The 27,267-nt window shown below is 38.4% G+C and overlaps 3 protein-coding genes across 11 annotated transcripts in view; 1 reads left to right on the top strand and 2 right to left on the bottom strand.

The window, feature by feature from the left end:
* Positions 1 to 1,300: 1,300 nt before the first annotated feature.
* On the bottom strand, positions 1,301 to 2,188 carry LOC108310897. The gene has a single exon (XM_017538098.2). It carries the CDS (start codon positions 1,990 to 1,992, stop codon positions 1,498 to 1,500), a length of 495 nt encoding a protein of 164 aa, XP_017393587.1. The 5' UTR covers positions 1,993 to 2,188; the 3' UTR covers positions 1,301 to 1,497.
* RBM12B (RNA binding motif protein 12B) lies at positions 1,661 to 12,654 on the top strand. 2 transcript variants are annotated; one of them, XM_017538087.2, is made up of 4 exons: positions 1,663 to 1,804; positions 1,986 to 2,053; positions 5,299 to 5,346; positions 6,238 to 12,654. In XM_017538087.2, the coding sequence occupies exon 4, from the start codon at positions 6,266 to 6,268 to the stop codon at positions 9,269 to 9,271; it is 3,006 nt and encodes a 1,001-aa protein (XP_017393576.1). In that variant the 5' UTR covers positions 1,663 to 1,804; positions 1,986 to 2,053; positions 5,299 to 5,346; positions 6,238 to 6,265; the 3' UTR covers positions 9,272 to 12,654. The 2 variants fall into 2 exon arrangements, with proteins under 2 accessions (XP_017393577.1, XP_017393576.1); XM_017538088.2 differs by lacking the exon at positions 1,986 to 2,053 and having other exon boundaries at positions 1,661 to 1,804.
* A 1,805-nt stretch (positions 12,655 to 14,459) lies between these two features.
* The window catches only part of CIBAR1 (CBY1 interacting BAR domain containing 1), a 30,468-nt gene continuing 17,660 nt past the window's right edge, over positions 14,460 to 27,267 (bottom strand). For 5 of the 8 annotated variants that reach the window (XM_017538090.2, XM_017538091.2, XM_017538092.2 and 2 more), the window contains 3 exons: positions 24,050 to 24,163; positions 16,844 to 16,963; positions 14,460 to 14,692 (listed from right to left, as the gene is read on the bottom strand). In XM_017538090.2, coding sequence (XP_017393579.1) covers positions 14,609 to 14,692; positions 16,844 to 16,963; positions 24,050 to 24,163 — 318 coding nt within the window. In that variant the 3' untranslated portion in view covers positions 14,460 to 14,608. The remainder of the gene's footprint in view (positions 14,693 to 16,843; positions 16,964 to 24,049; positions 24,164 to 27,267) is intronic. The other 3 variants (XM_017538096.2, XM_017538097.2, XM_017538093.2) reach the window with 1 other exon arrangement.

Below are 27,267 nucleotides of genomic sequence, written 5' to 3'. Positions count from 1 at the left end.
TCTCACTTATTTACCTATATCTGAGACATACATATTTATTAAATGTTTCCCACAACCCTAAGAGGTAGGTACTAGTAGTATCCCCATTTTACAGATGAAGAAACTGAGGCACAGAGAGGATAATTTGTGTGAGTAAAGATGGCTTTCACTGTGGTAATCATCTTTTTATTTACTTATCAAACTACCTCTTCTTTCTTATAAACATATCATTAAAGAATGAGTATTTTGCAGTGAAAAAGGGATTCACAACTCACTTTTTCTCTCATCTGTAACAATATGTTTTTTTTTTTTTTTAATTTTTTTTTATTTTTTTTTTTTTTTTTTTTTTTTTTTTAAAGACGGGGTTTCACCATGTTGGTCAGGCTGGTCTTGAACTCCCCACCTCAGGTGATCCACCCGCCTTGGCCTCCAAAGTGCTTGGATTACAGGCGTGAGCCACTATGCCCGGCCAACAATATGTTTTAAATGTACTTTCTGCTTAATGAGCTTTGAATCCATCCACAAATGCACCATGTAGGTATACAACGTGGTGGGCAACTTGCTATTTGTAAATGATAAAACCAAACAAGAGGTTGTTCACCAGCTTTTATGTAGCAGGGATCACAGAATATGCCTGCAATATTGCTTTTCCATTACTGAAATTTCAGTATTGGCTCATCTGTTCTCTTGTTACAAAATCCAGATGATAGGAACAAATTTATAAAGACATTTCATAAGGTTATTAATATCTATAAAATTGACTAAGCATGCATTTATTAAGCCCCAGGTGTTGGGATTGTACTTGGTGAACATCTATGGCAGTAAAATTGCCATTTCTGTGGTCATCAAGGGTTTACAGAACTTTTTTATTTATTTTATTTATTTATTTTTATTTTTTAAAGATGGGGTTTCACCATGATGGCCAGGCTGGTCTTGTACTCCTGACCTCAGGTGATCCACCCACCTCGGCCTCCCAAAGTGCTAGGATTACAGGCGTGAGCCACCGCACCTGGCTTATTTTTATTTTTTGAGACGGAGTCTCATTCTTTCGCCCAGGTTGGAGTGCAGTAGTGAGATCTGGGCTCACTGCAGCCTTCATCTCTGAGGTTCAAGCGATTCTCTTGCCTTAGCTTCCCGAGTAGCTGGGATTACAGGCGGCCGCCACCATGCCTGGCTAATTTTTTGGGTATTTTTAGTAGAGACAGGGGTTTTGCCATGTTGGCCAGGCTGGTCTCGAACTACTGACCTCAAGTGATCCTCCCGCCTCGGCCTCCCAAAGTGCTGGGATTACAGACGCGAGCCACCGCGTCTGGCCACAGGAGCTTTTTTAGAAGATGCTTTACGCCACATAGTAATGCAGCACTGAAAAGACAAACTGTCTTTTCTCTGCTTTTGCATCTCTTTTCTTAACTTCTGGAAATCCTAAAGGTTTGTCCACTGCACTTTCACAGTTGTCTACAGAAGATTCTCGGTACACCTACCAGCTGAGCCCTGACGGTGTCTCCGAATTTCTCACGTTCAAAGTCGAGGTCTCTGGGCTGGGCAGAATTTGGGCAAGCGCAGGAGCTCAGCCAACCCGCGGCTCCACCTCCCCTCCTCTCGCAAGGGAAGCGAGTGAGCGGCAGCGCGCCTGCGCAAGCCTGTTGGTAAGTTACGCTGGGAGAGCGCATGGGCAGACAAACTGTACGTCCGTTTGTCCGGAGCTGAGGGGCCGTGGGCGCCATCTTCTTCTAGGCTCACTGAGGGCTCTACCTGTTCTGGGGAGGCTGCTGCGACGAGGAGTTCCCTTAGCCTCCGGCCTTGTGTGTCCGACTCGGCATCAGTGGTGTGTGTTTGCCAAGTGCGAAGCAGTTCCCCTCTGGGCGCCGGGGGTGGGGAGGGCTGGGCGACCAAGCCGGAAGAACGGGGAAAGGCGGGGCCGGCGGCCACCCGGGGATCTAGCGTAGCTCCTGCAGTTAGGGCACCCTCTTTTCTTGCTAAAACACCGACTCTCCCTTTCCCGTCAGCTTCCATGTGGTGGTGTATGTGCGCTTCCCAGGGATCTTGAGAGTGAAGATCTCGAAGGATTTCATAGGTATTTTTTTTTTCTTTGCTATGTCATCGTAGTCAGTGGTGGCAGAAAAGCGCTGCAGGCCCGACTCATTAGGCTTGAGAAGGGCAAGTGTTTTCAGTTAGATTTGGGGGCAGTTCACCCTCTGGCGAGTTAGGGTGGAATGTTTGCCCTTGAGACGGCATAACGGAAAGGCACAGAGGTTGGGCGGTCCAGGTTAATTTGAAGGCTGATTTTGGCTGAAAGTCTGGCGACAACATCGGATCCCACGTAGCAACTTTGGCCTGGCGCGAAAGAAGGAAGCTCTGACCCGTGGGAATTGTGGACAAAGGCTTTTGGCTGTAGAATCGATGCCTTCGGAAGATTCCCGTTTGAGGATGATGGATGTTGGGAGAAGTCCTGTGCCCTGTGGATTCGTCTTCATTTACAGTTCTTCTTAGGGACTGTGGCTCTAATTGGTCATACCTTTGGTTTTTATTTTAAACATCTTCATTATAAAAGGTGGATCATCAAGAATAATTATGGGTTGGTGTAGATTATTTTCTGCTGGGGAAACTCACGTTTAGAATTTGAATGTGCTACATCATGACTTTGGGCTTTACGAAGTAGTCACAGAGTTAAAAAAATTATTTCCCTTACCATATCTGCAAAATGAATTTTTCTTCGTTAGTTAAAAATCAAATGGATCTGAGATATTACCTATTCAAATTCAGCCTCCCTCCCCTGTTTCCCTCTCCGTATCTCCTTAAATCTTGATTAGAAGATGCACATTACATATTGTTTAGTTATGATGGTGATTAAGTGGGATGAATCGTTTGATAAAAAAGCAAAGTTATTTAAAATGCGCTTTTAATTTCACTGATTTACTCAAATGACCTTTTAGGGATCCACTTTCTTCTTTTTGTAGAAATTTTAACAGATTAATGTCTTCAAATACATAAGGCACAAAAATACTTTTTGCATTCATAACTAGGAAAATTTTAATTGCAGAGTACTTTAGGGTAATTTTTGTGTTGTGCTTTTGTGTAATTTAGTGTGTTAAGAGTAGAATTTCTGGAGAATTTGCTTAAGGAAATAGCATATTGGAAACAAGTGTCCATTTTGAGAGCTGGTCTGTTAGTTGGTCTCCAAGGTGTGTTATTGCAGAGGCGTAAATGGTACATTACCCTACTGTCTTAAGGGCAGAGAAGTTTAAGCATTAGTTGTATTTTAACTGTGGCAAATGAGAATAAAGTTTTTAAAGAGTCTGCGTGAATTGGAATTCATGAGATTTGTGCTCATGAAACTGTAGTTAAAAAGATAGTTTTTAGGTAGGATAAATCACTAGAGATTTTTTTGAATTTGAGATATAATTATTCCTTGAAACGTCTCTAATTTCTCTTGTAGATGAATTTATGTTCCCAGGGTAAATCCCTTTAAAAATTTTAAGAAAGCTTAGGAGAGACAAAAATACGTATATCTTACGGTGCTTTCTGAAATATGTTAAAAGTAAAAGAGTAGTTAAGCCAGTTTGCATAGGAGGGAGTCTTGGGACTTTAATGTGGTTAAATATTCCAGAAACCATTTATAGTTTTTGTTGAAGTCTTGGTCTGGATATTGGGTTGTTGAAGAAATTAGGCTTTTTAATTTTTTGTTACTGTGCAAATACTTTAATAGCAAACTTCATTAATATTTTTCACATGTAGAATGTGTGAAGTAATTTGATGTCTTTGCTAGTTTAGCTTCTGGTTAATCTATGGACCCTTTTTAAAGGAAAACAGACCTCAGTGCATATGTCTTCAGACCCCCACTTTGGTGAACAGTGATACTTAAGTGTAAGTACTGGATTAAAGCCACATTTATTGTACATTAAAAACATGTAAATTATGCCAGGTGCAGTGGCTCATAGCTGTAAGTCATTAGCACTGTGACAGGCTGAGGCAGGCTGATTGCTTGAGCCCAGGAGTTCCCTATCAGCCTGGGCAACATGGTAAAACCCTGGCTCTACAAAAAATACAGAAATTAGCTGGGTGTGGTGGTGTGCACCCGTAGTCCCAGCTACTTGGGAGGCTGAGGTTGGAGGATTGCCTGAGCCTGGATAAGTTGAGGCTGCACTGAGCCAAGATCGTGCCACTGCACTCCAGCCTGAGTGGCAGAGTGAGACCCTGTCTCCTCCCTCCCCAAAAGTGTAAATTATAATGATTAGTTTGGCAAGTCTTCATGAAATAGGTTGGGTATTCCTGAAAGTATTAAATGCAAATTTCTTAAAAAAAAAAATACATTGAAATTTTTCAATGGCCTGGTAATCCTGAGTATTCCAAATTCATTTTTACTTTTACTTTTCTATATTGTCATTTGGGTTTCCTTAGTAGAATGCGGAATAGTTGTTTGAAATGGAAATCTGCTATTGCCATTATTAATATTAGCATTATTATTAGCATTTTCTGTTTGGCTTGAGATGAATTTTAACAGTTACTATTTTTGCAGTAAGGAGTGGTATTGAGATTTTTGACTTTAGGGATATTATAGTGTTTGCCTTTATACTACTGCCATCATGTAATTTGGTTCTATGCGTGGAAGTGTGAGTTGTTTATATAGGCCTTTAAATTGCATCCAAACAGTAGCCATAGGTTTGGATTTATTCTTTTAAAAATTGATTTTTGGATTTCAGGCTTTGCTGTTTTATTCATTTATTGTGTAATTTTGAATTGTTGCTTTAATTTGATTTGGTCATATGTTTTGAAAGGGAGGAGAACAGCACAAGTGTTGGATATAAATATGAACTAGATTTTTGGATTTTCATGTGGCAAAATGATTGAAGTTCTTTTTTCTTTTTTGAACTTTTCATACTCTTGAGATTTTCCTTGTAGAACAGTTTTTTAAAGTAGATGTAAAACTTGTCTACAGCAAAATGTATAGACCCTAATGATACAATGCAGTAAAACTTGGTAAATTTATACAACCTTGTAACTACTACTGCATTCAAAATATATAACATTTCTGTCACTCCTTTCTTCATGCTACTTCTAATCAAGGAGGAGTTCAATTTTCGGCAAGTTTTAAATTTTTAAATAATTTTTGTATGTCTATTTGGATATTGTATCTCCTTTTTGCAGAAGGATGATTGATTTCCCCTTGGAACAAAAGACCATTTTCTAACACCTGCAATTGTGGTTCCTTATATTGCTTCACTTTTGATAGGTAATTCTGAAATGGATATCCTAATCTGGCGTTGTTTAAGATAAATTACAGGGTTCAAGGATTAATTATATTTCATTTTCTTTCCACAGTTAAGTTGCTTTTACAGAATTAACAGGTCTACAAGAAATTTAAAAAAGGTAAGATATCCAGAGTTTAAGGCTTTTTACAGAGGCTTGACAAAAAGACATGTGAAGTAGAATAGTATATCTAGGTACCTATGGCTTCTGTTTTTTTTTTTTCTAAAGACAGGGTGTTACTCTGTCACCCAGGCTGGAATGCAGTGGTGGCACAGTTGCAGCCCATTGTATCCCCAAATTTCAAATTCCTGGGCTCAAGCAGTCTTCCTGCCTCAGCCTCCTGAGTAGCTGGGACGGACTACAAGTGCATGCCACCACGCCTAGCTAATTTGTTCTTTTTAGAGACAAGCTCTCGCTCTCAAGGCAAGGCTGGTCTTGAACTCTTGGCCTCAAGCGATCCTCTTGTCTTGGTCTTCCAAAGCCTGGGATTACAGGCATGAGCCATCATGCTCGCCCTGGCTTTTGTTCTCTCTCTGTGTTTGGCCAGTGGTAGGCAATTTATTATGAGCAAAAATTATGTACTAACCATAGACGACTTTTCTAAATATGCAAAATTCATTGCAGTTGATAAAATGTTTTAATCTACAAAGCTCTCTCATGTTTCAGTAGAAGATAAGATTCTAAATGAGTCTGAAAGTAGTTTGGTCTTGTGAAGCAGCATTTGGCACATTTACAAAGGAAGATTTTTATATTTTTGATGTTCCTGTTGTATAGAATAGGTGATACGAAATGTTTCTTCAAGGTAGTTGGTTTATTTGTATTTTTAGATGGGAGAAAGTTTATTCCTTGTTTTCTTCAATAATTAGATATGATCAGTATTTTTGTGAACTTGTATCTTGTTTTTATTTATAAATGTTGAAGGAAGCAGGAACCAGGTAATTATTAAGCTTAGTTTGGGCTAAGGTATTTCAAAAATAAGATTTGCTATTATGTGTACCTTTTTGTCTGCAGGTCATTATTGCTGTGGTTTGAGCTCAGCATGGCTGTAGTCATCCGTTTACTGGGGCTTCCTTTTATTGCGGGGCCTGTGGATATTCGTCACTTCTTCACGGGATTGACTATTCCTGATGGAGGAGTGCATATAATTGGAGGGGAAATTGGGGAGGCTTTTATTATTTTTGCAACAGATGAAGATGCAAGACGTGCCGTAAGTCGTTCAGGAGGGTTTATCAAGGATTCATCTGTAGAGCTCTTTCTTAGTAGCAAGGCAGAAATGCAGAAGACTATAGACATGAAAAGAACTGATCGTGTAGGAAGAGGGCGCCCACGATCTGGGGCATCAGGGGTTGGCAGCCTGTCTAATTTTATTGAGTCTGTTAAGGAAGAAGGAAGTAATTCTGGATATGGCTCTTCAATTAATCAAGATGCTGGGTTTCATACTAATGGTACAGGACATGGTAATTTAAGGCCAAGAAAGACAAGGCCATTGAAGGCCGAGAATCCTTACTTGTTTCTACGAGGTTTGCCTTACCTAGTAAATGAAGATGATGTACGTGTCTTTTTCTCTGGTTTGTGTGTGGATGGAGTAATTTTCTTAAAACATCATGATGGCCGAAATAATGGTGATGCCATAGTAAAATTTGCTTCATGTGTTGATGCTTCAGGAGGTCTTAAATGTCATAGAAGTTTTATGGGTTCAAGATTCATAGAAGTAATGCAAGGATCAGAACAACAGTGGATTGAGTTTGGTGGTAATGCAGTTAAGGAGGGTGACATTCTTAGGAGATCTGAAGACCATTCTCCACCAAGAGGAATTAATGATAGACATTTTCGAAAACGGTCTCATTCAAAATCTCCCAGAAGGACACGTTCTCGTTCCCCTCTTGGATTTTATGTTCACTTAAAAAATCTGTCCCTCAGTATTGACGAAAGAGATTTAAGAAATTTCTTTAGAGGTACTGATCTGACTGATGAACAGATTAGATTTTTATATAAAGATGAAAATAGAACAAGATATGCCTTTGTGAGGTTCAAGACTCTGAAAGACTACAATACTGCTCTGAGTTTACATAAGACTGTTTTACAGTATCGTCCAGTTCATATTGATCCAATTTCTAGAAAACAAATGCTGAAGTTCATTGCACGTTATGAAAAGAAGAGATCAGGGTCACTAGAGAGAGATAGGCCTGGACATGTTTCACAAAAATACTCTCAAGAAGGTAACTCTGGCCAGAAGCTGTGCATCTATATAAGAAATTTTCCATTTGATGTTACAAAAGTTGAAGTGCAGAAGTTCTTTGCAGACTTTCTTCTTGCTGAGGATGACATTTACTTGCTTTATGATGACAAAGGTGTTGGTCTGGGAGAAGCATTAGTGAAATTTAAATCAGAAGAACAGGCCATGAAAGCTGAGCGTTTAAACCGACGAAGATTCTTAGGGACAGAGGTATTATTAAGACTTATATCCGAGGCACAAATGCAGGAGTTTGGTGTAAATTTTTCCTTGATGTCCAGTGAGAAGATGCAAGTTCGCTCACAGTCACGTGAGCGAGGTGATCATTCCCATTTATTTGACTCAAAAGACCCACCAATATACTCAGTTGGTCCTTTTGAAAGCTTTAGACATCAGCTAGAGGACCTGAGGCAACTGGATAACTTCAAGCATGCCCAGAGGGATTTCCGGCAGCCTGACAGGCACCCTCCAGAAGACTTCCGACACTCCTCAGAGGATTTCAGGTTTCCCCCGGAGGACTTCAGGCGCTCCCCAGAGGACTTCAGGCGACCTCGGGAAGAGGACTTCAGGCGGCCTTCTGAGGAGGACTTCAGGCGCCCTTGGGAGGAAGATTTCAGGCGCCCTCCGGAGGATGACTTCAGGCACCCTAGGGAGGAAGACTGGAGGAGGCCCCTTGAGGAGGATTGGAGGCGGCCATTGGAGGAGGATTTCAGGCGGTCTCCCACGGAGGACTTCAGGCAGCTTCCTGAGGAGGACTTCAGGCAACCTCCTGAGGAGGACTTCAGGCGGCTCCCAGAGGAAGATTTCAGGCGGCCGCCCGAGGAGGACTGGAGACGGCCCCCAGAGGAGGACTTTAGGCGGCCTCTTCAGGGAGAATGGAGGCGACCACCCGAGGATGACTTCAGGCGGCCCCCAGAGGAGGATTTCAGGCACTCCCCTGAGGAGGACTTCAGGCAGTCACCGCAGGAGCATTTCCGGAGGCCACCTCAGGAGCATTTCCGGAGGCCACCCCCGGAGCATTTCCGGCGGCCACCCCCGGAGCATTTCCGGCGGCCACCCCCGGAGCATTTCAGGCGGCCACCCCCGGAGCATTTCAGGCGACCACCCCCGGAGCATTTCAGGCGTCCACCCCCGGAGCACTTCCGGAGACCGCCCCAGGAGCATTTCAGGCGTCCACCTCAGGAGCATTTCAGGCGCTCTCGAGAGGAAGATTTCAGGCACCCACCAGATGAAGACTTCAGGAGCCCTCCCGATGAAGACTTTAGGCACCCACCTGATGAGGACTTCAGGAGCCCCCAGGAGGAAGATTTTAGATGCCCTTCTGATGAGGACTTCAGGCAGCTCCCAGAGGAAGACCTTAGGGAAGCTCTGGAGGAGGACCCTAGACTTCCTGATAATTTTAGACCTCCTGGTGAGGATTTTAGGAGCCCTCCTGATGATTTCAGAAGTCACCGCCCTTTTGTGAATTTTGGTCGCCCAGAAGGTGGCAAGTTTGATTTTGGAAAGCATAATATGGGAAGTTTTGCTGAGGGGAGATTTATTACTGATCCAAAGATAAATTGTGGTTCAGGTAGAGTAACTCCTATTAAGATAATGAATCTTCCATTTAAAGCTAATGTTAATGAAATTTTAGACTTTTTCCATGGTTACAGAATCATACCTGATTCAGTTTCAATACAGTATAATGAGCAAGGCTTACCTACAGGGGAAGCCATTGTTGCTATGATAAACTATAATGAAGCTATGGCTGCTATTAAAGATCTAAATGATAGGCCCGTTGGGCCCCGAAAAGTTAAGTTAACTTTGCTGTAGAGAGCATTTCTAAATTCAGTTATCTTCCTTGCAGTATTGATAGAGTAAAATACATTTGTTTTTAAAAGGTGTTTTTTTTTTTTTAAATCTAATGAAATGTTTTAATTTTGACCTGTGAATAGAACAAATGTAAATAGTAGAATGTGAATCTGGTTTTCTTTTGCTTGCAAATTGCCATTCATTTTTTTTCTAATTTAAAATTATACATGCTGTTTTTTTTCTTTGATGGTGAGAAAGAATTCCCTGAGTTCATTCATTTTTGTTGATGTCATGGGTAAGCTTTAAGACTCATTGAAATAGATTTGTATTTGGGGAAGATACATTTCACTTTTTTTTTTCATTCTGTAGTCTACATTTTTTACTCAAACTATGTAAGGAAATAGTGACTGATTGTTCAGGTTTGGCATTTTCATTGCTACCTGCCTGCAGAATTAATGCCCTCTTCCTTGTCTGAGATATTACTGTGTTAAGTGTCCTGTTAATTATAAATAGTTCAAAATGGACAGTCAACTTGAAATTTACTTATGTAAAAAGCTTAGGTGATTCTTAGGGTTTCCATGTTCAAAACCTTACAAAGTTTTATAAAAATAAAATTGCAACTTAATAGAGCAACTAATTAACTTGTATTTGTATAAAAAGAAAAAAAATTGCAGCTTGATATTGTGAAGTTTTTCAATAGCTTTATTAAACCATATTTATGATGGGAGGGACCAGACATTCTATAATAATAATGTATAGTGCTGTGTGTAATTCCATGGTTTCTTCGACATCTTAACAAAATAGGAATAATACAACACACTCAAAAGACAGTAAGAATCTAATTGTAGGTGCAAGGGGACTCAGGCTTATGCTGGGAAGAATCTGACAAATGGTATAGTTTGTTTTTCTAGGAAGAATCTACTGATGAGTCACATAACTTGCATGTAATACTAGGTTCTCATTTTTTAGCTTCAAAACTTTATATCCATGCAGAGACTCCGTAACTAAGACTTGTGTGGTTGAATTTTGACTTCTTTGATATTCAGCATTTAGTGCATACATTTCTCAGATAGGGAATTTGATTTTCTATACCCGTAATGATATTTATGGCTAACATTAGGCACTTACTATGTGCTAGGCACTGTAAGCACTTTATATGCATAATCTCAGTATTCCCTATGAGTACAGGGTTATTTACCTCTATTTCACAAATGAGATAATGAAGTGGGAGATTAAGCAACTTGCTTGAAGTCACAGGTATTAAATCATGAGGCCAATTTCAACCCAGACAACTGACTCCAGTTCATGCTTACTTTTGCTGCCTAACTTTTTAAAATGGTATTTTAAATTAGGAAGACCATGCTAAAGATACTTGCAAAGATAAGTGATATTTTTGTATTTCAATTATTGGTTTAAAATTAGCATTGAAAAAGGTAAAACCAGCATGCTCAAACATTGTTAATTTAAAAAAAAAAGTGACTTTAAAAGTTTCTTTATATTCAGGGTTTCTCTTGGGATACTCACATTGTATATTACTGGCTTCTGTTTCAGAATTGTTCATTTTATTTAACATGATTGACTTTGGTTGGCCTTTTATAATTTACGTAAAACATAATTTTCCTCAGTTCTGTAATCCAGATTGAACACGTTGAATAAATAAGAATATGGTTGAATTTACATATGGTAATTTAAGGATATTGCATAGGTAGAACACTTTGTCAGTAATTAATCAGTACCTATATGTATTTTTGGTATTACTTTTCAGTGATTTAAGGAAATTAAGAAAAATCTGATTAAATTTCTGTCTTTGTTTTAAATAGTGAATAAACAAAATCTGCTCACTATAGAGTGAATAAACAGGTAAATTTGATACGAAAAAGCACCTCAGTATGATTCTTTATAAGCTTGTAAGTAGCTAGGGTAATGTTAAATTGATTGTTTGGAATATCAAAACCAAGCACAATGAAGAAAGAAATGATATTTTTAATTGAGCAAAGATTGTATAGGTGGTTCATTTGGTCAGCCATCTTGAATAATATATGGAAAGTTAAAAAATACTTCTCAAATACAAAGGAATAAAGCTAAGAAGCTTTACGTGAGAGATAACTTACTGTGGAATTGCTTTTCAAACTGGGCTGGGGTGGCAGATGAGAGCCTGGCTATAGTAAACATAAGCTTTGTAGTTTTATTATTTTAAGAGCCAGAGTCTTGTTCTGTTGGCCAGGCTGGAGTGCTGGGGTCTGATAATGGTTCATTGCAGCTTCCAACTCCTGGGCTCATGCTGTCTTTCTGCTTCAGCTTCCTGAAAGCTGGGAATACAGGTGTGTGCCACCTTGTCTGGCTAAGTTTTAAATTTTTTTGGAGAAACGGGGATCTCACTGTGTTGCCCAGGCTGTTCTGGAATTTCTGGCCTCAAGCAGTCCTCCCTCCTTGGTCTCCCAGAATGTTTTGGGTTTACAGGTGTGAGCCATTGTACCCAGCCTTATATTTTGATTTTTAAATTAATTGATGTGAATATTTCCGTTTACTCCTTAATATGGCAGGGTTTAGTATTTTTAAATTTCATTATAAAAAGTTTATTACAGAAAGTGGTATATTCTAGTTGGGAGCCATCTTTGCACATCTCTCCCCAACTCTGCCTTTAGTGATATGTCAATAAAAAATTGACCACGGCAGGAGTATTTACACCATAGAAATTGATAAATGCAGCAAATAAAGGTATTCCCCTCCCATTGTCCCCTCAGAGAGCCAGCTTCCCAGCACCTCATCAATTTCAAACATAAAAATAAATTTCCACGTACACATCACTCAGCTTCAGTAATTATCATCTCATAGCCAGTTTCTCCTCTCCTATCCTGAAGGTATACCAGGTACACTGGAGGCATATTCTGTAGTCTGATATCCAGTGGCATTTGTCTTAAAGCCATACATTTTTGTCTAGAAGTTATCTAAAAAAATGTAGATCATGTCTAGAAAGTCAGTCCCACAACCAAGATAGGTAAAAATTATATTAGGAGTGCTTTTCTATCAATTTACTGAGAACACTGTTCAGAGCTGTGGTTCTTGAGTCATGTAATCGCCTGTTAAGTAGTGACCTTGCTGCCAGTTTTTGCAATAAATATATTGCAATATATTGCAAATATATTTGCAATAAATATATTGAGCTGTTTATGATGTATAATTATGAATTAACTATTATTTAATTTTGAGAATCCTAGTAAATGTACTACAGGTAAGTATTCCTAGTCTGGAAATCTGAAATTTCAAATGGTCCAAAAATCGCAAACTTTTTCTGTGTCAACATGATGCTCAAAAAATGCTCATTGCAACATTTTGAGATTTCAGATTTTGGGGTTAGGAATGTTGAACTGGTGTAATGTAAATACTCCAAAACCAGAAGAAATCCAGAGTCTTAAATATTTCTGGTCCCAAGCACTTCAGATAAAGGATACTCAATTTGTATTCCTAGTTTGATGATAATAGATAGGGAGACTTACAGGCTGGGTTGGTTTGATTGGTTGCCTATTGTGGCAGTGGGAAGCAAGGAATGGTTTTTTTACATTTTTAAGTGTATTTAAGTCTTAAATGGTTACATAAGTACCCTTATAATAGTCTTGAATTTGCCTCAACCCACAAAGTAAAAATATTTACTATCTGGCCCTTTAAAAATTAGACCAGACCTAGGTTGGCAGATAGTAAAATACTTAATGGTCTAATTAATGAAAATTTTACATTAATGAAAGTATTTTCATGGATAGTATTCCTTTGTTCTTAGAGTATTTCTTTGAGGTAGGCAGAATGTATGTTTTATTCCAGAATTATTGTTTTATGCAGTTTTAACTTTACCAGTAAGGCAAATAATGCTCAAGAGAAGTTGCTCTTCACATTTAGTAAGCCGCAAGATACAGTAACTGTTGTTTTCCCCCAGATTACAACACCAAATTTAAATACTGAGTGAAAAAGTAGTAAATATCCAATGATATCTTTTTCTTAAGAATATCTATTTAGGGTTTTTAAATGTTTTAAATATTTTACAAAACAGTACTGAAGTAACTTTGTCACTTAGGACTGTTCTCAGGAAGGAGTGCTTTGATAAGAACAGAGCCATGAATGACAAAGTCAAAAACTTTCTAGAAAGTCTTTATTTTTCTGTTATGAATAATTGCATTTTTGAATTACCCCAAATGATTTGATAAATTCTTTAATTTTTATATGCCTGTCTGGTATCCATGAAATAAAAGTATAATTACCAAAAGAGACAGAAGCATCAGCTACACTGAAAGGCTCCAATTATTTTATATTTTTCAGAAATAAAAGTGACTGAATACCCTTTTATTAACTATATAGTAGCTTGGTAAAATTCTTACAGAATTTTTTTTTTTTTTTTGAGACAGAGTCTTGCTCTGTCACCAGGCTGGAGTGCAGTGGTGTGATCTTGGCTCACTGCAACCTCTGCCTCCTGGGTTCAAGTGATTCTCCTGCCTCAGCCTCCCAAGTAGCTGGCTACAGACATGTGCCACCATGCCCACCTAATTTTTGTATTTTTAGTAGAGACAGGGTTTCACTATGTTGGCCAGGCTGGTCTCAAACTACTAACCTTGTGATCTGCCCGCCTCCACCACGCCCGGCCAATCTTACAGAATTTTTAATGGTTTATGGTATTCTATGATGAGGAAACATTTCACCAAATTACTAGCCTTCCAAAAGTTGCAGTATTATGTATAAGTATGACAGCAGTTTTAAAACCAGAGTCAGATTGAATGTGGCTTTTTTTTACAGTTGAAATTTATGCTTTATGTGTATACATAAAACACTGATATCTTAGTGTCACATTATCTTTACTCTTTGATTATACTCTTCTTGAAAAGTAAATTTACTTATCAAACGATAAAACAAAAATTTAGGGAAAGCATAAAAAAATCTTTTTTTTTTCTTAAGGCTTCATGGATTATTATTACATGTAATCAGAATGACGACTTAGGACCCTTTTCTGGGGTTATGAAAGCATGCAGTCTTAACCTAAAAGAAGCTAAGTGGAATTGTTAGATCTTTTGGTTTCTGTCGTAATGTACTATTGGAACTTCAAGTAGATATAGTGCATTAATATGAAATACTTTGAAATATACCATCTTTTAAAAAGAATGGTACTTAACACAAAAATCACATAACACTAGTTAGGATATTGAAATAACTGATATGTAATATTTTTTTCAAGCCTTCCTTTGTGGTCAGCATAAGTTTCCATTAGTTGGTCTTCATTTTGAGGCTTAACATATCAAAGTGAGTATAAAGTTCTACAATTTAGTCATTGTGTATTTCATGTCATTTATGATGAAAATGGAAACGTAGTTAAGACAATTAATTTTCTTCTTCTGTAGCATCTAACTCTTCATCCTCATCATCATCTGCTTGTTGATCCTTTCTTAGTCGACAAGTGGATACCTGTTAAAAGAACACATTTAAAAAAATAAAGATACTAAAAAAATTTTACATGCTTGGTATCTTTTTATGCTATTATAGAGAAGGGCACACAACAAATAATTTCAGAAAAATGTCCATATGTCATAACTTTTAGTAGTGAAAATTCCCTATAAATTTTAAGCTTAGAAGTCAGTTTTTCATTCATATTTTTTTGAATAAAAATGTGTAATTAACCGTTTGATTCTAGGTGGATAGCCATCAATACTTCAAAAACATTACCTTAAAAGTGTAGACTCAGGCTGGGCACAGTGGCTCACGCCTGTAATCCCAGCACTTTGGTAGGTTGAGGTGGGTGGGTCACCTGAGGTCAGAAGTTTGAGACCAGTCTGGCCAACATGGTGAAACCCTGTCTTTACTAAAAAATACAAAATCAGCCGGGCATGGTGGCGCATGCCTGTAGTAGTCCCAGCTACCTGGGAGGCTGAGGCAGGGGAATCACTGGAACGCAGGAGGCAGAGGTTGCAGTGAGCCGAGATTGTTGCACTGCACTCCAGCCCAGGTGACAGAGCGAGATTCCGTCTCAAGAAAAAAGTATAAACTTAGTATATTATGTTAACAATAAATTTTGGCTCACAAAAACAGTATCTGAGAATCAAAATGGATGGCGAAAATAGAAGGGTATTTCAGCTAGGAAGTGGGACAGAAGTACTGATATAAAAGTAATGTGACTTAAATGGAATGAGGGTTGATAATCTGAATTCACCAGCTTTAAGTTGCTTGACTGCTGCACGTGGGGTATGTTGCTTAAAACTTCTCTGAGGGTGATTATATCTAACCCAGGGGACATTTGGAAATGTCTAGAGACACTGTTTGTCACTATTGGGGCTGCATGTTTATGTGTGCTACTGGCATCTTGTGGGTAGAGGCTGGGGATGTTAATATCTGCTTAATATCTTTACCATATACAGGACAGTACTCCGTCCCCTTCCTCCTCCCTGGTGGGCCCAATTATCTGTCCCAAAGTCAGTAGTGCTGAGGTTGAGAAACCTAAGGATAATGCACTCTAAAGTGATATACAAGTGTTAATTAAGGTAACAATATTAGTTGTAGTCAAAATGTTAATATGTACTATAAAAGTGAATTTATGAAATTTATGTTCAAGGCACTTAATGCTGGAATAATAAAAATATTGGGTTGCGAGAGATATACGTATAAAACAAATGCTTAGAGGAGAATCAAATGAAAATCAAATAGAAAATAGAAATGAGAAACTTTTTTTTTTTTTTTTTAAATTAAGATGGGGTTTCACCATGATGGCCAGGCTGGTCTTGAACTCCTGACCTCAGGTGATCCACCCACCTTGGCCTCCCAAAGTGCCAGGATTACAGGCGTGAGCCACCGCGCCCGGCCGAGAAACTCTTTTCAAAATACAACTTTTATTTACCTAAAAGTTGTATACCTAAAAGTTGTATTTTGAAAACAGTTTGCTGAATTTTGTATTCTGAAGGCTAGATATGAATAAAAGGGCATAGCATTCTAGATCAGGGTTTGGCAAATTGTGGCCCAGCCAGCCTCCTGCTTTTGTAAATAGAATTTTATTAGAACACAGTCACACTGCTCTATGTGTTTATAGTTGTTATTTATAGTTGGGTAGAAACCATATGGTCCACAAAGCCTAAGGCATTTAGTTTCCACATCTTACAGAAAAAGACCCTGCTCTAGATACTGGGAAACTCAGGCTTTCTGGATATAGAACAAAATGAAATGATTTCTGTATTCAGCAAAAGCCCTTTATTGGTATAATTCAGTATTTAAATTTATACTTATAATTAAATCAGATAGATCCACTGTCTTGATAGATTAAAACCCAAGTTTGACTTCAGAATCTGTGGTTTTCATATTATAGCAGATAAACCCATCTGCATTAGCATTCTTCTTTTTCACTTCTGCTCTCAAGTGTTATGCTTTATTACATATAAATTACAGTATAAAAGATACTTAAGAAATAACAGAGCTGCACCTAGTGGAATCGTCAGTCATTTTATAGAAGAGGAAATAGGTCCGGGGAGAATAAGTTACATGTGGTGTGATGGCTGAGGGGAAACATTTTTAGAACTCAACAATTCCAAAGGCAGCAGCTCAAATTCCTTTAGATTATGGTTTCTTACTCACCTGTCCTGTTCCAGATACACACTTAGCTGACAGTGATCTCTGAAGAGGTGACTTTGAATTTGCTCTTACAATATCTAAACGAGAAGAATAATCTGGTGCATACAGAGAATTTCGGAAAACCTATTGTAATGATAAAAATAGCATTATAAAGTAGATGATAAACAAAAGACAGTCAAGTTCCTTAGTTGTTTTTTTTTTAAACAACTCCCCCCAAATGGACAAAATTCCAGTTATTGCAAATGTAAAACAAAAATAAGCTAGAAAGATGAAAGCTAAAAATTATGTTTGAACTATGTAAGATGATGACAGATATAAATAGTAATTAGTCATGAAACAATCATTTAAATGCTTTTGCCAGGAGAACTGCAAAAGTTCAGACCCCCAAAGAGCATGCAAGCTAGTAGGGAGGCTGCGTCTCACACCTTTGATTCTTTCTGTTTCTCATATTCTCAACTCTTACCAATTTAACTTCATTGCAGTACTGCTATGGAAAATCACCTTAGAGTAAATTGGAGCCACTATAATTTATGGATTCCAACCTTAACTAGTATCTGGAATGCCATGACTTCTCTTTTCTTAAGGCACTATTTCCAAACGTTACTCTTAAACCTGCCTATCTCCATCTTTTCTATCCTACTCCCACCATTTCTCTAATAGACTAGTAGGTAAAGTTATCAGATGTCAATCTCTTCAACTTTTCTCTTTTTCCTCAAGCTTTTCGCCCCTCCTTTTCCTTCTCTCTTTCTTAAAATACAATTCTGATTTATTTCCAGTGTGCATTTTTCTAACCAAAACTTCAAACCCAACCAACAAACAAAAGTTTTTGCTTTCCACAGGTTCCCTCTCCTCGCAAACAAGGTCAAGATCAGTCTGTCTTTTTACTTACCTCAAGGTATAACTTCTTAAAAACTTTGAGGCTGGGCGCAGTGGCTCACGCCTGTAATCCCAGCACTTTGGGAGGCCGAGGCGGATGGATCACGAGGTCAAGAGATCGAGACCATCCTGGTCAACATGGTGAAACCCCGTCTCTACTAAAAATACAAAAATTAGCTGGGCATGGTGGCGCGTGCCTGTAATCCCAGCTACTCAGGAGGCTGAGGCAGGAGAATTGCCTGAACCCAGGAGGCGGAGGCTGCGGTGGGCCGAGATCGCGCCATTGCACTCCAGCCTGGGTAACGAGAGCGAAACTCCGTCTCAAAAAAACAAAACCAAAAAAAAAAAAAAAAAAACAACTTTGAATATTTGACTTTATCTCCATTTTTTTTCTTTTTTAAGAAATTTCCATTTATTTTTCAACAAACTACAACTGAGCTTTTCACTTCCACTAAAATTGCTCTTGCCCAAATCATTAAGGTCTTTTTTTTTCTCTTCCTCACTGACCCCCTTCTTGAAACTTACATGCTACTAAGCTCTTTCATTGTCCTAGCTTCTCTATTTCTTTACATCTCCTTTTCTACTACTTACACCTAAAATACTTTTAAAGGGTTTCCTTTAGGCCACTTTATAAAAACAATGCTGCTGGGCACAGTGACTCATGCCTATAATCCCAGCACTTTGGGAGGCCAAGGCAGGAGGATCACTTCAGCCTAGGAGTTTGAGACTAGCCTGGGCAACATGGCGGAACCCCATCTCTATAAACAATTAAAAAAAACAATCAGCCAGTGGTGGTGGTGCATGCCTGTAGTCCCACCTACTTAGGAGGCTGAGGCAGGAGATTCATTTGAGTCTGGGAGGCACTGGTTGCAGGTAACCGAGATTATGCCACTGCACTCCATCCTAGGTGACAGAAGACCCTGTCTTGAAGTTTCTCTCAAAGATGTATCTACACTGTTAATGACTACCCTTCAACGAATCCCCTGACAAGCATACCCTGTGACAGCTGTATTCATGCTCCCAACTATCTCCTGCTGTAGACTAGCATGGTCCAGTAGAACTTTCTGAGATGATGGAAATGCTTGCTGTTGTGCGCTGTCCAAAAATGTAGCCACTGGCCATGTGTAGCTACTAAGCACTTGAAATGTGGTTCATGTGGCTGAGGAGCTGAATTTTTAAATTAATTGAACTTTAAATAGCCATATATGCCTACTGGCTACTTTACTGAACAGTGTAGCTCTAGATTAGCTATTATAATGAAAGACATTATCCTTTACCTAGAAGAACAAGCTATAAGCCTGGGCATTCTCCCTAAATTTCTCACCTGACACTTTGGGAGGCTGATGCAGGCAGATCGCTTGAGCCACAGGAGTTCATAACCAGCCTGGGCAACATGGCGAAACTCCATCTCTACAAAAAATACAAAAATTAGGCAGAGTCGGACATGCCTACAATTCCAGCTACTTGGGAGGCTAAGGTGGGAGGATCACCTAAACTCAGAGGTCAAGGCTGCAGTAAGCTGTGATTGTGCCACTACATGCCAGCAGGCAAAAGGAGGAGACCCTGTCTCAAAAAAAAAAAAAAAAAAAAAATACACACACAGACACACACACATACACACTTAGGTTTCTCACCTGAGGCACTTTTATTGACTCTACATACCTTTTATACCTTACTTTTTAATTTAAGGCCAAAATAAGTTATTGCTCTCTTTCTTTTCGACAGGGAGCCACTCTGTCACTCAGGCTGAACTGCAGTAATGCAGTCATGGCTCACTGTATCCTCAAAACTCCTGGGCTCAAGTGATTCTCCTGCCTTAGCCTCCTGAGTGGTCCCTCTGCCACTCAATGCAGAAGGACCACAGGTGCACTTTGGCTAATTTTTTCTTTTTTTGTACAGCGTCTTGCTATGTTGCCCATTCTGGTTTTGAACTCCTGGCCTCAAGGAATTCTGCTTCAGCCTCCCATAATGCTGAGATTACAAGTGTGAGCCACCATGCTCAGCCTGTTTCTCTATTCTAAAACTTTTTGTGGCTCTTGACTGTAAATGCAGAACATAAGTTATACTATGCCTTTGTAATGCTGGTTCTTTAGCCTAGAATTACAGCAAACTTACTTGTCCTTCAAGAACAATATAAAACTCCATCTTATGCTTTCTCCTATTGTCTTAGTAGCTCCTACTGTTCATACCCTCAAGTATTGCTTTTAACTGAGTGTTTTGTAATTGATTGCATTATCTGTCTCAGCTAGTCATAAGTTCTCTAGAGCAAGGGAGCCCTGTTTTATCTATGCAACTCCTCCCTGGCAAATGGAAGACGTTAATTACATTCACTTTTGCCAAATGAATATCATTCATTTGATGTTCATTTGGCAAAAGTGAATGTAATTAACATCTTTTACTGGGGATAAAAGGAGACCCAAATTAGGGGATGGCTACACAGTCCTTTAAGAGAACTGTAGGACATGAAAGGAATTAAAGATAAAATATAGGAGGTGAGACGTGTATTTTAAAGGAATTCAGGGGTGCTAATTAGGTTAACAGGTTACCAAGGACCCAATTCTATTTTGGTGCCAGACATGGAGCACTGACAAACTAGTATGATATAAAAATGCAATGACTCATTAATCAACTGGTATTTGGAGAAGATATATTTTGTTAAAACATTCCTTTAACTTTTCTAGCAAAGATGGAATTTAAAGTGGGAAATGAAAAGCAGTATGTAACCCTTGGGATACAAGTCTATACCAGTTAAATATTTATTAAAATTAACCTTTTACTTCAGTTTTTTGGCAATAATGCATTTTCCAACATGGTCCAAGATCTCTTCTAAGAGTGATTCTCAAGATCTGAATGTGCTCTGAAGTTAATATAGAAGTGGCCTGACAATACTTATGTGAAGAACAAGTAAGGTAAGATGGCTTGTGATATAACTGGAGGTGCCTAACTACAAAACACTGGCTGCAGCTGGAATAAATCTCAGTGGTCCTTATAAAGCATGGACTGTCTGGAAGAATAGCAAGTAATTTCTCAGTCTTTTTCTGCATGTCTTCTTTACTTCTTTCCAAGAAACCTTGTATTTACAGGATCCTTCCTCCTCTTGGTAGGTACCTGTTTTGATGGTATATCAGTTATATCAATTAGTTACTTCCCCTGGTCTCACAATTCTCCCCAGACTGCTCCCTCCACAGTTGCTATGTGGCATAACAGTTTATGCCCATGGTTCTTTGAACACGTGCTTATGCCCTATATTGTATTGTTCTGTTTTTTTCCCAATACACACCATGATTCTTCAGTTATGTTGTTTTAAATATACTGTTCTTTCTTTAAAACAGTCCTGTCTCAGGACCTTTGTGTATCTATGTATGCCGTCTACCTGAAAGTTTTTGCCAGGCATCCTATGCATCCCTCAAAATTCTAATTAAGAAATCACTCTGATTCTCCAGATTATTTAGAATCCCATCACACACAACACACTTTTTTTTTCTTTATGGGACTGGTCATATTATTAAAAAATCGTTACACAGTTGTTTTTTTGGGGGGGGATCTGAATTGCCTGGTAGATTTAAAGTTACTGCTTTGACTAACTTGGACCATTTCTAACTTAGAATGCTAAATAATCCACACTTAGAATGGTGCTTAGTGTATATGAGGTGCACAATAAACAGTTGAACAAACACTATATGAGGTAAGCACTACAGTATCTACATTTTAGAAAGGAGGAAGCTGAAGAGTAAAGAAGTTAACTTGCTCAGTATTACTTCACTAGAAAATAGGGGAGGTGATATTACAAAAACACATCTACCACATATTCCTGAGACCTTTAGTTTTACATAGAGCTCTTCTCCCACAAACTACTTAGATGGCTGATTAAGAGTAGTGGTAAGAAGTTATAAAGGAAGTGCTGTGAATATCTAGGTCTTCTGGGATGAGAAGGAAAATCTTGGGGACTGAAGGACTTGAAGGAACTTTAATGTCAGTTAACAAAAGGCATGTCAGAGGTATTAGAAGAATTAGGACCTCTGGGATGAGAAGGAAAATCTTGGGGTCTTAAGGGCTTGAAGGAACTTTAATTTCAGGTAACAAATAGCATGTCAAAGGTATTATAAAGAGAAGAATGAAAATACTTATAAAGTGGACTACAGTCTTGAAGGAGAACTGGGGGATCACTTTTGAATCTGCCAGTCAATGCAGTGTTATTTCTTGCAGGAAATGGTTAATGTCACTCATCAAGAACCATACTTCTGGAAGTCTAATGTAGAGAGAATTAAAGTATAATGGACTTCATAGTCAAACTTGTGGGTTAGACTTCCAGCTCTGCTGCTTACTGGCTATGAGATCTCTGGGAAGTTTCTTAATCTCACTGTGCTTCAGTTTTCTCATCCATAGAAATGAGAATAAGTATTTTTATCAAAGTTGTTGAGAGGATTAAAATATTATAGTTAAAATGCAAAGATCAGTAGCTCACTCAAAGTAATCATTATATAAACATTTACTATTATAAGTGACAGATGAAAGCTTGATTTTTTTTTTTNTATAAGTTAATACTGATTATTTCTAACAAATGGAGGTTGTAGAGTTTTATTCAAAATCTTTAATTATATAGATGGAGTCTTACTTTGTTACCCAGGCTGGAGTGCAGTGGTGTAATCTCAGCTAGCTGCAACCTTTGCCTCCCAGGTTCAAGTGATTCTCCTGCCTCAGCCTCCCAAGTAGCTGGAATTACAGGCACCCACCACCAAGCCCAGCTAATTTTTGCATTTTTAGTAGAGACAGGTTTCACCATGTTGGCTAGGCTGGTCTGAACTCTTAACCTCAGGTCATCCACCTGCCTTGGCCTCCCAAAGTTCTGGGATTACAGGTATGAGCCACTGCGCCTGGCCTTGATAATCAATTTTGAAAAGTAGGACATGAAAAGGAGTGAAAGTTAAACCTTAGCTGTAGTATTTTGAAATAACACTTGGAGAGTCATTACTGACAAATAGAGAAATATAAATATGTATATATAACTAATATAAAACAGATTTCTTTGGAAACATATACACACACCGTAACATGTACTTCATTTTCTTTAACCTATATTCTGGTTTTACTTAAGTTTCCTAGAGCCCGTGGAGTAATGGGACGAGAAGGCTCAGCGGATCTCTTTACTGACAGTTAAGATACAAAAAAAATTAGGCTGGGCGCGGTGGCTCATGCCTGTGATCCCAGCACTTTGGAAGGCCAAGGTGGGCAGATAATGAGAATTGTCAAGAGCAGCCTGGCCAACATTGTGAAACCCCATCTCTACTAAAAATACAAAAATTAGTTGGGTGTGGTGGTGGGCTCCTATAATCCTAGCTACTTGGGAGGCTGAGGCAGGAGAATTGCTTGAACTGGGGAAGTGGAGGTTGCAGTGAGCCAAGATTGCACTCAGCTGGGTGAAAGAGCGAGACTCTCTCAAGGAGGGAGGAAAAAAAAAAAAAAAAAAAAAAAAAAAATTCCGGGAATCTTCAAATTTGTTAAATGATAGACACTCCCATATTTTATTAATACAGAATTCTTGTTATATGTTGAGATTACATGGCTTTTTTCACTTCTACCTTAGAGATGAAATGGGGAAAGTATGTCTTGAATAGTTTACTTCAGCATAAATACTTTCATACATTTTTTTTCCCCTTTTGGAAGGTAAGAGGGTTGCATATTTATAGAATTGCTCATTGAGGACCAGGCTTTGATACTTACTTGCTCTAATGTTATTTGGCCAATCAGAATTATTTGCATTTAATAAAACCATCAGCATAAAGCAAGCCTACATAACCTACATTTATTTCATAGCTTAGTGATTAAGTTACACAGTCAGAATCCTGATTCTATTTACTAGCTAAGTGGCCACAAATAAGTTATTTCAGTCCTCTAAGCCTGTTGCTGTAGTTGTAAAATGAGAGAGCAGCAGCTACCACCTAGGATTTGAGGTTTGAATGAGAAAATGCATCTAAAGCTTTGGGCATTGTGCATGACATAAACACTTAAATGTTACTGAAGTCCATAAATGTTAATTATTTTTTAGCACACTTAAGTGGGCTTATATCACCAGTCAAAATGATACCCAGTATTTTATTAAATGGCTTTATGTAAATTATGTTTTGCTAGCTATTAAGTAACTCTGGAACTTTTGCCCTGGTTATTTTCAAAAGTTGAAAATAAATGGAAAATCATAAAAGTTCATCTGCTTTGGATTACACATAATAACCACTGTAGTGTTCAAATTTAAGATATTAATCACATACAAACTATGTTCTTTTTAAAATATTTCCACATTAAAGAAGAACTGAGCTTAGGCAGACATAGTCCTACCTCTAAGTCTTCATCCTCATCAATGTTTTGTATATTCTGGTAGGCAGCAGTGTAGACCTCTAAAGCTTTGCCGTGAAATAACATTTCGATTGTGATAAATTCGGAAAATATAGTCTAAAAAAACCCAAAGAATTGAATTTAAACAATCAATTACATTTCTTTCTGAATACAGAAACTTTATTTCTCACTATAATGTTGGCATTTTATGAAATACAGAAGTATCTGTTTTTCTACAGGTCAAATAAAATACAAAAGGTAACTGAAATAAAAATAGTTGTGAAGACCTTTTGTTGCCAAACCTTCAAATTGTACAAAATATTTCCTTTATCACCATTCACTTCCCTCTTATTTTTTTAGTTAGTTCTCTTTATACCTAGTAATTGACATTTATAATAAAAGATCTGACTAAAATGTAATTTTTTTTTTTTTTTTTTGAGATGGAGTCTCGCTCTGTCACCCAGGCTGGATGCAGTGGCATGATCTCGGCTTACTGCAGTCTCTGCCTCCCAGGTTCAAGTGATTCTCCTGCCTCAGCTTCCCAAGTAGCTGGGACTACAGGAGTGTGCCACCATGCCTGGCTAATTTTTTGTATCTTTAGTAGAGACAGGGTTTCACCATTCTAGCCAGGATGGTCTCAATCTCCTGACTTCATGATCCGCCTGCCTTGGCCTCCCAAAGTGCTGGGATTACAGGTGTGAGCCACCTTGCCTGGCCTACTATATACTTTTAATACCATATGCATATTAAGTATTAGAGCAGTTCAGTTATGAAGCTGGTGTTTTAGCAACTCCAACTGATGTTTAAACAGTGGAACTTTTTTTTTTTTAAATTTCCGCAGGCCAAACAGTACAACATTTTTTAAACAGGAATTATAGTCCACACTATATGCTACTTGTATTGTCTAAACATAAAGGAATTACTTGGTAGTGATGACATTCCTGCCACTGGTAATAGTACCATATATTTGCATGGAGCGTTCTAGTTTACAAATACTGACTTGCCCAGGATTGCTCACAGATAAAGACTCTTTGGACACAGATCTGATTCTAAGGTTATAAGGTTATAGATCATTTAAGGTTTTTTTTTGCTGTTGCCTACTGAACTGTGCTGTTCTTGCTGAATCAATAATTTCCTTCACAGATAGACTGTGCAGGTAACCTTTGTAAGCATGACGGAAACTTACGACAAGGAAGATCATGAACAAAGAGTATGAAGATGTGCATGTTGATCTAAGCAGGGGGTGAGGTAATCAGTAGGTGGGGGAAAAAATGGAAACCAGGCAAGTTTTCAATAAATATGATCTTATCATTTTGTTAATTATCTGATAACAAAATAAGCATTACTGTAGAGAGAACTGGGCTGGGCTGGGGATGGTGGCTCATGCCTGTAATCCCAGCACTTTGGGAGGCCGAGCGGGGGGGATCACCTGAGGTCAGGAGTTTGAGACCAGCCTGGCCAACATGGTGAAACCCCATCTTTAAAAACATAACAAAACAAAACAAAAAAACTGGGCTGAATAAGAACAAGGTAGAAAATACTGAAGCATGGATTATTTTGGAAGGCAGTGATCAAATACACATTTCCCTTCATTCCTGCTCTCCTAAGATAACCCAGAAAAGAGTGGTCATATACTTTGGAAGATAGCCATATAAATAATTATCAGTGGCCTGTGATTCTTTCCTCGACCATTAGAAAAACACTTAAAGGAGCATTAAGAGCCTTTTGATTGCTACTCAGTGATATATGTCAGTCTGAGAAGATGGGGTCCGGAAATAAGGGACTTGTAACTATGATTCACAATGACTTTTATTGTCACTTCATGTAAGTTATAGAGGGCTCAGGTATACTGGAGTGGCAACTGACTGATAAATAGCATTATGCTAAAATACAATTTTGGATTTCATATTAAAGTATCTCTAGCTACCTAGGAATACCTTAGAGGAGGAATGGCTTCTGAGCAGGGCTGGGACCTCTCTTAGTTGTTAGTGTCCCTATGATAGTTGCAAACCAGAAAGGAGTCAGGTTTTCTTGAGTGTGGAAACTCCTAGAGGGAAAACTGAACTAAGAGTCGATGACAAGCCAAAACACTCATTTTTAATGCTGAAGAAATAAACTAGCCAGGCACAACAGCATGTGCCTATAATCTAAGCTATTTGGCAGGCTGAGTCAGGAGGTTCCCTTGTGTCCAGGTGTCCCAGACCAGCTTGGGCAACATTTGGAGACCTGTCTCAACAACAACAAAGCCAACTAGTTAAATTGATGTAGTGACTAACAGTAAAGCCTCCATTTTGTTTGATTAACAAAGAGATCTTTAACAAATGGATTTTAAGAACACTTTGGCAAAGAGGAAATGGCAACTCTCCAGCATATAGAATATACAATAAAGGATATCAGGATAACTGTCTATCCATTTGAAAACTGTAAATTTATGTATCTATGTCACACCACATGCAAAACACAGCTGTCAGCTAAATATTTAATGTTTAAAATACTTAAAAATCATAAAAACTAGAAAATATAAGCAAGTATTTATATAACCTAAGGGATGAAAATCTTTCTAAGTATGATACCAAAGAAGAAACCAAAAAGAAGATGGATAGACAGGGCAATAAGAAAACTCAAGAGGTGGCAAAAACACTGTAAGCAATAAAATGAGAAAATATATTTGTAACATACTTTCAATTTAATTTGAAGGGCTAATTTTCTCAATATAAAGAATTTTTAGAAATTAGTAAGAAATGCCAACATCTAATAGAAATAGAGGTTAAGGAAAAATATAATTTACTAAAGAAATGTATTGCTAAATACACTAAAAAAAGCTCAGCAGTAATAATGCAAATGAGATACTGATGTTTACCTATCGTCTGTTATTAAAAATACTGCAACATATGGTGTCTACATTGTCATATGAAAAAAAAGACCAAAAAAAAAAAAAAAAATACCAGGCCGGGTGCAGTGGCTCATGCTTGTAATCTCAGCACTTTGGAAAGCCTAGGCAGGTGGATCACCTGAGGTCAGGAGTTCTAGACTACCCTGGCCAACATGGTGAAATCCTGTTTCTACTAAGAATACAAAAATTAGCTGGGTGTGGTGGTCCATGCCTATAATCCCACCCACTTGGGAGGCTGAGACAGAAGAATCACTTGAACCTGGGAAGTGGAGGTTACAGTGAGCTGAGATTGTACCTGCACTACAGCCTGTGTGACAGCGAGACTCAA

This window comes from Cebus imitator, unplaced genomic scaffold, assembly GCF_001604975.1.
Source record: "Cebus imitator isolate Cc_AM_T3 unplaced genomic scaffold, Cebus_imitator-1.0 Scaffold109, whole genome shotgun sequence".
Classification (NCBI taxonomy): Eukaryota; Metazoa; Chordata; class Mammalia; order Primates; family Cebidae; genus Cebus; species Cebus imitator.
The sequence above is the reverse complement of the archived record's forward strand: the minus strand, read 5'-3'. Positions and strand labels throughout refer to the sequence as shown.